The sequence below is a fragment of the Leucoraja erinacea genome, chromosome 40 (assembly GCF_028641065.1).
Source record: "Leucoraja erinacea ecotype New England chromosome 40, Leri_hhj_1, whole genome shotgun sequence".
In the NCBI taxonomy this organism is placed as follows: domain Eukaryota; kingdom Metazoa; phylum Chordata; class Chondrichthyes; order Rajiformes; family Rajidae; genus Leucoraja; species Leucoraja erinaceus.
Window position 1 is genome coordinate 2713578 of NC_073416.1, and position 11847 is coordinate 2725424.

The window sequence follows — 11847 nt, forward strand, 5'->3', positions numbered from 1 at the left end:
ACTCATTTAATGAGTGTATTTAAGAATGAAAGTGTTCTTTTACTAAAGATAGGCACAAAATGCTGGAGTAACTCAGCGGGACAGGCAGCATCTCTGGAGAGAAGGAATGGGTGACGTTTCGAGTCGAGACCCTTTGAAGAAGACTGCTAGGTCTGACCCTTAAATAATCTGTAATCTGAAAGTCTTTTAAAATTCTTTAAAAATCCTAAACGTTGCGTAATTTGCAAGAAGCAAGAGAGGCAAAAGGAGCGTTTAGTCTCTGGGTGAAACATGATTGTTAGCGATGGTGTGGGCGTCTCGTCAATATCTAACAGCAGGCTTTGATTCGTCCCCAACCCTCCATTCATAAACAGGAGGATCGCAATAAACTGACTGTGGAGAGACTGGCAGGAAAGCAGCAACTCCCAGCTGTGGGGAAGGGGAGCAAGCGAGGTATATAAAGGGAGAAACTAAGTTCATTCAAATTCGACGCAGGGAAAGGAAGGCTGGGAAACAGAGAACCTCCCCAGAAGTGAGTTAGCATCGAACGGTTGGCTAAATAATATGATAGTGGAATATTGTTTTAACTGATGCATGAGATCTGCATGTCCATAAATATTGAAGGCATGAAAAAATAATGTGCAATGAAAGGTAGACAAAAATGCTGGAGAAACTCGGTGGGTGAGGCAGCATCTATGGAGCGAAGGAAATTGGCAACGTTTCGGGTCGAGACCTTCCTTCAGACATAATAACAATGTTTTTTTTTAAATGTTCCTTATAATATGTTTCTTAAACATATTATAATCATAGATCCCCAAAGATATGATACAGTTTCTCTCCAGAGATGCTGCCTTACTCCAGCTTGTTGCTGTCTATCTTTAGAAAAAGAATACTTTCATTCGAATTCATCGAACAATGAAATCTGTTTTCTCTTCTGCTGCAGGGATTTTGGGCAGTTTTAGATTTAAACTTTCTAATTGTGAATTGTTTAAGTTTCTTTTTTAAAAAACATTTAAAAATAACTTGCATTGGATTGCTCTTTTTTAAAAATTTATTTGTTATCGTTATTTGTTTTACAAAATAAAGTGATTTAAATGTCCATATTCCTTGTTCCTTTTTAATGCGTTATACACAGGCTGTATCTCACTGTTGCCTCGTGAATCACTGTCTGATTTTGTCTTCAGTTTTTTTACCTTTGCTGTGATCTTGTATTTTATGGTTAAATATCCAATATGACCTAACCCAGTAGTCTTAATATTAATATGCAAACGTAATATGCAAGATGCTGTAAATGAACAACAGGTCGAACAGCATGGGGGCAAAGAACACATTGGTTAACAAAGCTGACCTCAACTAACTTCTGTGGCAGAGAATTCCACAGATTCACCACTCTCCGTGTAAAAAATGTTTTTCTCATCTTGGTCCTAAAAGATTTCCCCCTTATCCCCCCGGAAGATTGTTCCCGATGTTGGGGAAGTCCAGGACAAGGGGTCACAGCTTAAAGATAAGGGGGAAATCCTTTAAAACCGAGATGAGAACTTTTTTCACACAGAGAGTGGTGAATCTCTGGAACTCTCTGCCACTGAGGGTAGTTGAGGCCAGTTCATTGGCTATATTTAAGAGGGAGTTAGATGTGGCCCTTGTGGCTAAGGGGATCAGGGGGTATGGAGAGAAGGCAGGTACGAGATACTGAGTTGATGATCAGCCATGATCATATTGAATGGCAGTGCAGGCTCGAAGGGCCGAATGGCCTTTACTCCTGCACCTAATTTCTATGTTTCTATGTTTCTATCCTTAAACTGTGACCCCTTGTTCTGGACTTCCCCAACATCGAGAACAATCTTCCTGCATCTAGCCTGTCCAACCCCTTAAGAATTTTGTAAGTTTCTATAAGATCCCCTCTCAATCTTCTAAATTCTAGCGAGTACAAACAACCCTCCAGTGATTGCCAGGTAATTTTAATCCAATTCATGGAAATACTAAGAATTATCATTTGCTATTTGAATGAGGAGGCGTTTCCAGGACATGTTTCCCACAAACCGGCAACTCTCTCTGTTTGATGAATGTCTATGCAATTATTTTCCCTGTCATTTTCCCTCTTTGCCTTTCTTGTAAAGCTTCATTTCCAATCACAGCAAGAGTGGGCAACATGAAAGGTTTCATTGCTTTGGCCTTGGTTTCTGCCTGTTTGGAAATGTGTTCCACAAACCACGAGGGGCAGCTGGTGGCAGACGGTGGCGTTCTGACCGAGGTGAGTTCCCCACTTCTAAAGGTCTGGGGGTATTTCTAGTTTATATTAGTATGTTTGTGCCATTTTGGGGGTCGTTTCAATCCTCGTGCGGTACAATATTCAGCAAATCACCAATTTTGTAGTCGACTTTCATTTGTCAATTGATATTGATTTTGTCAGTCTGTTGTCAATCGATACTGATTGATACATGTGGAACATCTTGAGGCATTTTACCCTATTAAAGGGGATGTATAACTATCCCTTCTCCCATCGGGCAAGAGGTACAGAAGTGTGAAAACGAACGCACACCTCCAGATTCAGGGACAGTTTCTTCCCAGCTGTTATCAGGCAACTGAACCATCCTACCACAACCAGAGAGCAGTGCTGAACTACTATCTACCTCATTGGAAACCCTCAGTCTGTCTTCGATCAGACTTACACAAAAATGCTGGAGAAACTCAGCGTGTGATCGGACCTTACTGGCGTTATCTTGCACTAAACGTTATTCCATTCATCATGTATCTGTACACTGTGAACGGCTCGATTGTAATCATGTGTTGGCTTTCCGCTGACTGGTTAGCACGCAACACAAGCACCGTTTTCACTGTACCTCGGTACACGTGACAATAAACTCAACTAAACTATTGTTGTAAATGCATTCTAATGTAAATGCAAAGTTTACATTAATGTAAACAAAAGAGACCACACCTGGAGTATTGCGTACAGTTTTGGTCTCCAAATCTGAGGAAGGACATTATTGCCATAGAGGGAGTGCAGAGAAGGTTCACCAGACTGTTTCCTGGGATGTCAGGACTGTCTTATGAAGAAAGACTGGATAGACTTGGTTTATACTCTCTAGAATTTAGAAGATTGAGAGGGGATCTTATAGAAACTTACAAAATTCTTAAGGGGTTGGACAGGCTAGATGCAGGAAGATTGTTCCCGATGTTGGGGAAGTCCAGGACAAGGGGTCACAGCTTAAGGATAAGGGGGAAATCCTTTAAAATCGAGATGAGAAGAACTTTTTTCACACAGAGAGTGGTGAATCTCTGGAACTCTCTGCCGCAGAGGGTAGTTGAGGCCAGTTCATTGGCTATATTTAAGAGGGAGTTAGATGTGGCCCTTGTGGCTAAGGGGATCAGAGGGTATGGAGAGAAGGCAGGTACGGGATACTGAGTTGGATGATCAGCCATGATCATATTGAATGGCGGTGCAGGCTCGTAGGGCCGAATGGCCTCTACTCCTGCACCTAATTTCTATGTTTCTATGTCAAAAGCAGCAAGATTAATTTAAGAGTCCATGGGGGAAAAAAAAGCCAAAATGGATGATGCTTGTTGCTAAATGTTTACTTTTAAATTGCTGTATAAACTGTATCATATCTTTAGGGATCTATGATTGTAATATGTTTAAGAAACATATTGTAAGGAACATTATTTAAGAAACATTATTATGATGTCCGAAGAAGGGTCTCTACCCGAAACGTCGCCTATTTCCTTCGCTCCATAGATGCTGCCTCACCCGCTGAGTTTCTCCAGCAGTTTTGTCTACCGATGATTATAATATGATCATACTCGAAGTCACTGACTAATAGCATTGGGAATAAAGATGACAATATTGTCACTTGTAAAATCTTCATTAAAATTAAAGGATATATCGAGAACTGCCTTGGTCAGGGAAAGGCAGAATGTTTAACTTGGCATCAGGTTTGGCACAGACATTGAGGGCCGAAGGGCCTGTTCGTGTGCTGTACTGTTCCATCTTCTATGTTGATGTGCAGAGAGGGCTTGATGCCTGGAACGCACTTACATAATGTTTGTGTTTTTTTTTTGCATTTTTATGTCTTTTTATTAGACGATGTTGAAAAAACAGTTCTCTCACTAAATTGGTTGGTAGACTACATTAATGTGACTCTACACTTGTTAGTGGTTAAGAGACTTTTAGATAGACACGTGGATATGGATCGCGTGCAAGCAAGGGAGATCAGTTTAACTTGACATCATGATAGAATAGGCATAGAAATTTTGGGCCGAAAGGCCTGTTCCTGTGCTATACTGTTCTATGTTTGATAATGTATCCAAGGGCCATAGTAATAGGCTAATAGGCCCCAAAATAAAAAGCAGGCCACACATCAAAAACTATATCAAAGGCGGCCAAATTTGGGAAAGGCAACCAACTCTCATCTTATGGATCTACAGTGTTGGTGGATGATGCTATTCTACTTTTGCAAGTCTACTTAAGAAGGTGCTACCTCAAGATATTGTCTCAAAACCTTTCATGCAAGACAGAGCCATAGAGTAGAGCATGATCTTTGCTCTGCATGTAATGGCTTTGAGGCTGAGCGATAGGAACAGGGGAACAGGCCCAGCTTCTGCTAGTTTTGTTTGAAGATACAGAGAGGAGGCGGTGTGATGTTGGCTGACGTAGGGTCCCGACCCAAAACATCACCCGTCCATGTTCTCCAGAGATACCGCCTGACCCGCTGAGTTACTCCAGCCTTCTGTTGCAGGGAAGTCTGAATGAAGAAAAGCTGCCCCATCTCTTCTTGAAGCGGTTCTATGATGGCCTGTCCTACGACGGATTTGTGGGGCTGATGGGGAGGAGAATGGCTGGCAAGTACTAAACCCATTTGAAAATCAAGAAACTTTCTCCTTTGGTCATTTTGGTCAATAATTCTTTATTGTCACATGCGCATGCATACAGTGAAACTCCCAGTTTACATACAGTTCAGTAAAGTATTGTAATCTCTCAGCACAATGCCTGATTAGTACAAAATGCATTGAAATAGTCCACTGAGATCGCATGCAAGACTCGCCCGTTTTGGTGCCATTTTCAAAGTCCAGTCCGGTCTGTGGACTCGGTTACCGGGAGCAACGGGCGATCCAGGTGCCCCCCCTCTGTCATGGGGACAGGGACAGTTTCTTCCCAACTGTTACCAAGTCAAGAATTTGAATTTGATTCCTTTATTTGTCATTCAGACCTTTCGGTCTGAACGAAATTACGTTGCCTGCAGTCATACACAGAACCAATAATAACAAAACATACAATAAACACAAATTAAACATCCACCACAGTGAGTTCACCAGGCACCTCCTCACTGTGATGGAGGCAAAGTCTTAGTCTCCGTCTCTCCCTCTGCGCTGAGGCGATCGATCCAGACCAAAGATGCCGCCCTCCAGTCCAGCGGACCTTCGTGGTGATGTCACCGCCGCCGAAAGCCGGAACGCCGTCTCCGCTCCGAGTCGGCCCGCCACAGCATCAGCTCCGAGTCCCGCTGCCCCAGCTCCGGGCCGCTGCATCTTGACTCTAGTCCGGAGTCAAGAGTATTTTATTCTCATGTGTCCCAGATAGGACAATGAAATTCTTGCTTGAAGGCAGTTGAACCATCCTGCCAACAACTAAAGATCAGATTGAGATGGAGTTATAAAGACAGACTGGATAGGTATTTTTTTCCAGGACCGCAGGAGGCTAAGGGGTAATATACAGTGGTAAATTAAATCATCAAGTGGATGATCAGTCTTCCGAATGAATGAATAAGTTTATTGGCCAAGTATTCACATACAAGGAATTTGCCTTGGTGCTCCGCCCGCAAGTGACAACATGACATACAGTGACAGTTAGGAAAGACACAAAACATTAAAAATAAAACATTGATTAAACATACAATGAATTAAGTAAAATACCAGAGCACAAGGAGGCTACAGATTTTTGGCTGTAGAGTAGAGCAACTACTTGTGGAAAAAAAGAATCTGTTTTTGTGTCTGGCCGTGACAGCTTTGACAGTCCGGAGTTGCCTTCCAGAGGGAAGTGATTCAAAGAGTTTGTGGCCAGGGTGAGAGGGGTCAGAGATGATCTTGCCCGCTCGCTTCCTGGCCCTTGCAGTGTACAGTTCATCAATGGGGGGGGGGGGGGGGGGGGAGGTTTCCCTACAGTAGGGGTGTCTAAAACTAAAGCGAGAGCGAGGCCACACGCAAATTGGAGAAACAGCACCTCATATTCGGGCAGCTTACACTCAGCGGTATGAATATTGACGTCTCTAATTTGAAGTGACTCCTGCATTCCCTCCCTCTCCCCCCCCCCCCCGCCCCCCACCCTAGTTGTCCTACTAGTTCCACTGTTCGCATCCTTGCATCCCTTCGTTATCTCCTCGTCCCCGACCAACAATGGGCCATTGTGGGCTCCACCCTTCCTTGGTCATCGGTTGACAGCCCTGCTTTGTTCTAGCCTCTCCTTACCTCCATTTCCCTCCCTTCTACTCTGTCTGAAGGGTCTCGACCCGAAACGTCACCCATTCCTTCTCTCCAGAGATGCTGCCTGTCCCGCTGAGTTACTCCAGCGTTTTGTGTCAATCTTTGGTTTAAACCAGCCTCTGCAGTTCCTTCCTCCGCGATGACAAGTTGGACCTTGATGACTGTTTCTGTGCTGCATAGCTCTACGACTCAATGCGTCTTATTTATTTCACAGGTACAAAAGAAATTCCCGTGGCTCAGAAACGTAAGTGCTCCCAACAGATTCTTCCCACACACATTGACCTGACCATGTTATGTAAGTGGAGACACAAGGAACTGCAGATGCTGGTTTGCTTAAAGAAAAGACACAACTGCTGCAGCGCTGGAGAACGTGGATAGGTGATGTTTTGGGGTAAAGTCCTTCAGATTAATTGTGGTTGGGGGGGGGGGGGGGGGGGGGGGGGGGAAGAAGAAAGCTGGATGAGAGGTGGGGCAGGACTGCAGGATGAAGGGTCCCGACATGAAACGTCACCTATCCATATTCTCCAGAGACGCTGCCAAGTTACTCCAGTACTTTGTGTCCTATTGGGTGTCAGGACTGTCTTATGAAGTTCCGACTGTTTAGACTAGGGTTATAATCTCTAGAATTTAGGAGAAATTAACGTTATCTTATAGAAATTATACAAAATCTTAAGGGGTGGACAGCTGCAGGAAGATTGTTACCGATGTTATGCTGCTTTAAGTATCCTCTCTTTAAATAGAATGTACTGGTGGTATTTTGCTAGCTGCACTGTGGTGAAAGGAGAGCGCTGCAGACCAGTTTAAAAACTGCACAGAGCATTACTAGATGTGGGAAGATTGCCCCCCCTGGGGGACATATACAAGGCCTGACAGTTTGGGTTGGGGAAATCATTTAGGACAAAGATGAGAAAAACACATTCCACACAGCCAATCACTCTTTGGAATCTGCTACCCACAGAAGGTAGTTGATTCAGGTTCTCGGACCAAAAATAAGAGGGAGTTAGATTTGGCCCCATGTGGCTAAAGGGATCAAAATAACTTAATTCTAACAGAGAACACTGGGATGAAGCACATATATTAAATGGCGGTGCAGGCTGATAAAGGGCCAAATGGCCTACTTTTTAACCTAATTTCTATACCTATTTATTATTTTTTTTTTGATATGTAATGTGAGTCATGGCTGCAGTTGTTTGTTTTTAGGGGAGATGCAATGGTACATTTTTTGCACAGTATTGTGCAACGACAAATAAACCATCATCCTATTGCTGCTGCCTAAATTTAAAAAACCATGGAAAGTATTTCTCCCACACTCCAAAGACGTGGTTTGCAGGTTAACTGGCTGAGAGGAAATTGCTTGCAGAGACTTGGTTTATAAAAACTCTCTAGCATTACAAAGGCTTGAGAGGGGATCCCTGGGCGACATATACAGGGCCTGATGCTTGGGCTGGGCCACAAACATCAAACAGGACACATCCCACCCTGCCAATCACTTTTTCACTCTGCTACCCTCTGGGAGGCGGTTCAGGTCTCCGACTAAAAAATAGACTAAAATAGTTTCAACCCATGTGCGATAAAATAACTTAATTCTAACAGAGAACACTGGGGGAAGCACAATATAATTCGGGGTGCAAGATAATGCACAATATTCTTTTTAAATATTTTTAATACCTATTTATTATTTTTTTTTACTGATATGTATATATGTGAGTCAATGGCTGCTGTGTTTGTTCTTTTTAAGCCGAAGGAGATGCAATGGAATTTTGTTGCACAGTATTGTGCAACGACAATAAACGTATCCTATTCTAAATAAATTATTAAAAACTGGACATTTCCTCCCACACTCCAAAGACGTAGTTTGCAGGTTACTTGGCTTGGTAAATGTAAAAATTGTCCCTTGTGTGTGTTGGATGGAGTTAGTGTGCGGGGATCGCTGGTCGGCACGGACCCGGTGGGCCGAAGGGCCTGTTTCCGCGCTGTATCTCTAAACTAAACTAAACAGCCTGCTGGACCGTTAAAGGTTTGCGAATTGCTTGTCCATCTGGTTTGGGAATTGCTCTGCCAAGGACAAGAAGGCTCTGCAGCAAATAAAATCATGGGAGACCCCTTCCACCCCTGCAACGGACTGTTCCAGCTGCTACGGTCAGGCAAACGCCTCCGTTGCCATGCGGTGAGAACGGAGAGGTTGAGAAGGAGTTTCTTCCCAGAGGCAATTCGGACTGTAAACGCCTATCTCACCAGGGACTAACTCTACAGAACGTTTTTCCTTCCATTATTTATTATGTAAAAGAATATGTGTGTTATGATTGTGTTTATAATTTGTTTGGTTGTTTTGTTGTTTGGCTTTTGCACAAAAGTCCGCGAGCATTGCCACTTTCATTTCACTGCACATCTCGTATGTGTATGTGACAAATAAACTTGACTAGACTTGAATTACTTTTCTTTCATCTGCAGGGGACTTGGATGATTTTTTTGTCGGTCTGATGGGAAGACGAAACATGGAATTGGGTGAGGTTGAATCTCTTGAAGTTATATATTAGCTGTGTGATTGATTGATTGATTGACAGATACAGTATGGCAACAGGCCCTTCGGCCCACCAGGTCCGTGCTGACCATCGATCACCCGTTCACACTAGTTCTATGTTATCCCACTTTCTCATCCACTCCCTACACACTTGGAGAAATTTACAGAGGAACAATTAATCTACAAACCCGCACGTCTTTGGGATGTAGGGGGGGAAACTGAAGCACCCGGAGGAAACCCACGCTGTCACAGGGAGAACGTGCAAACTCCACATGTTATGTATGTTTCTAAAAGCAAGGTCCTGGGACAGCAGGTCAGGTTTTTACTAATGGAGAGAGAAAATGGAGCCAATGTTACAAATGGATGCCAGGCAGATGTGACCGCTTCGGATACAGATTCAGAGATTCAGTGTGGAAACAGCCCCTTCGGCCCCACTGAGTCTGCCTCGACACTAACTCTATCCTACACATTTTTTAAAAACAATTTTACAGAAGACAATTAACTTCCAAACCTGTACATCTTTGGAGTGTGGGAGATCTTGACGAAGATATTGGAGAAAACCCACACAGCTTCGGGGGAGAACGTGCAAACTCCGTACAGACAGCACCCATAGTCAGGATCGAACCCGGGCCTCTGGCGTTGTGAGGCAGCAACTCTACTGTTGCGTTGCGCTGCCCCCTACAGTGTGAGAGGAAACCCGAGGCCAAGCATGAGGCTCCTCTGCAACTTAAAATTAATATGTTTTCTCTTTCCCAGTTCCTGCCAAAGAGTTTCAGACCTCAAACATGAGCCATAACTAAATCTTTGTAACATTCTCATATATTGAAGAACAAAGCGGAGTCATGGGAGTGGTTGAGAAATAGGAAACACATTCTGGCAACAAATGAATCAGGGCAAGTTGACAAAAACAACAACATAACATCTTTCCCTTTCGTCTGTAATCCATTTCAAATTCTAATTTCTTATTTCTTATCAAAACTAAAAAAAAATGCAGTGAACACTTTGCAGGTCAGGCAGCATCTGCGGAAAGGGAAATAGAATTTGAGGTTTCAGAGTCGGCGTTAACCGTTTCGCTTTCTGCAGATGCGGCCTGACCTGCTGAATGCTTCCCAGCAATCTCAGTTTTTTGCTACTGAAATTCAAATGAGGCCAGATGATCGGAAGCATCATAGAACAGCAGCCGAGGCCTCGTTTAATTTCCATTGAAGGACACACCATTCAGTGAGTCTGAAGGTGTCGGCTTGGATCACGAGCTCCAGTCCCTGAAGTCGGACTCAAACTCGCAATCTCTTAGCTCGAAGTCTGGCAAAACTGCGCCATGGATGAAACACGAGCAAAAGTGCCTAAATATTAATTTCAAGTGATCACATTTAAACAGATGAATCAACTGGTATTAATGAAGATGAACCAGGGAGAAAAGGACACAGGACTGCCACCAATTGCAAGCCGAGGTAATAATTTCATGCCCTGCAAAGCCGTCAGCTTATGAAGCTGTGCATCAGACACTCAGCCCCGTGCGTGGGGAAGGCTGACTGTCTCTCCCCCCGAGCTGCCTGGAGTCAATGTCAGCTCTCGGTACATTTCCCGCTGTGATTCCTGCAGCCATTTGGTCTGATCCCAGGAATTATTGGGTTAACATAATGACGGACGAGCGTTTGACAGCACCGGAGTTTAGAAGGATGAGTGGGGACTTTAATGAATAGTGAAAGGCCGGGATAAAGTGGATGTGGAGAGGATGTTTCCACAAGTGGGAGAGTCTAGGACTAGAGGCCACAGCCTCAGAAGAAAAGGATGTACCTTTAGAAAGGAGATGAGGAGGAATTTCGTTCGTCAGAGAATCTGTGGAATTCGTTGCCAAGTTAATGGATATTTTTAAGGCGGAGATTGACAGATTCTTGATTAGTACGGGTGTCATAGAAACATAGAAATTAGGTGCAGGAGTAGAGGCCATTCGGCCCTTCGAGCCTGCACCGCCATTCAATATGATCATGGCTGATCATCCAACTCAGTATCCTGTACCCGCCTTCTCTCCATACCCCCTGATCCCTTTAGCCACAAGGGCCACATCTAACTCCCTCTTAAATATAGCCAATGAACTGTGGCCTCAACTACCTTCTGTGGCAGAGAGTTCCAGAGATTCGCCACTCTCTCTGTGTGAAATGGGGAGAATGGGATAAGGAGGGAGAGATAGCTCAGCCATGATTGAATGGCAGAGTAGACTTTGATGGACCGAACGGCCTAATTCTGCTCCTAGAACTCATGAACGTACTGAGACCAGCTGTAAATTAAACAAAGCTCTGCTCTGCCTTTAGGACTTGTGGGGCCATCTAACGTGGAAAGCAAGCGGAGCCGTGACAAGGAAGCGATTGCTCCATCTACCAAAGTGCACAACGTCCCAGAATAAGCTAGTAAATTTGTTTTGCATCACCGTATATTTACAGTCAAATTATGTTAATACTCAACCTTGGCGTGGGTGAGCCGACTCCGGTTCGAGAGAATCCGTGTCCTTCATCGCCAGCCAAGGAGACGAGGATGAAGCTAGTGGCGAGGACATAATTCTCGAGCTGGAACTGGTCTGTTGTATTCTATCCCCTCTACTGTCCAGTCCAAATAAATACATTTTTATTTAACGTTAAGATTTCAGTGCATCATGCCCATGTTTTGTGTATCTGCAATCAGTGTGTGCGGTGGTTAACGAATGCTTCAGTGTGTTACACGCACGTTCTGCATCTCCTGAACTGCTGTTGTCTTCATCACACTCAACCAAATCCACTTGTTCTTCTGGCTCCGGGATTCCACCTTCCTCACCACAACCAGCTTCATCCTTTGCAATAGCAACAGAGTTGCTGCCTCAGGCCAGGAGACCCAGG

At 44.0% G+C, this 11847-nt stretch overlaps 1 protein-coding gene across 1 annotated transcript; it reads left to right on the plus strand.

Moving 5' to 3' along the window:
- The first annotated feature begins 205 nt into the window (after nucleotides 1-205).
- LOC129714724 (tachykinin-3-like) lies at nucleotides 206-11574 on the plus strand. The gene is made up of 7 exons (XM_055664502.1): nucleotides 206-511; nucleotides 2097-2230; nucleotides 4716-4818; nucleotides 6671-6700; nucleotides 8908-8961; nucleotides 10356-10428; nucleotides 11290-11574. The coding sequence occupies exons 2-7, from the start codon at nucleotides 2129-2131 to the stop codon at nucleotides 11306-11308; spliced, it is 381 nt and encodes a 126-aa protein (XP_055520477.1). The 5' UTR covers nucleotides 206-511; nucleotides 2097-2128; the 3' UTR covers nucleotides 11309-11574.
- Nucleotides 11575-11847: the final 273 nt, after the last annotated feature.

Coding starts and splice junctions, on each gene's coding strand:
- LOC129714724 (XM_055664502.1), top strand. CDS start 2,129: ATGAAAGGTTTCATTGCTTTGGCCTTGGTTTCTGCCTGTTTGGAAATG. Junction 2,231..4,715: donor ACGGTGGCGTTCTGACCGAG/GTGAGTTCCCCA, acceptor CTTCTGTTGCAG/GGAAGTCTGAATGAAGAAAA. Junction 8,962..10,355: donor AAGACGAAACATGGAATTGG/GTGAGGTTGAAT, acceptor ACATTTAAACAG/ATGAATCAACTGGTATTAAT.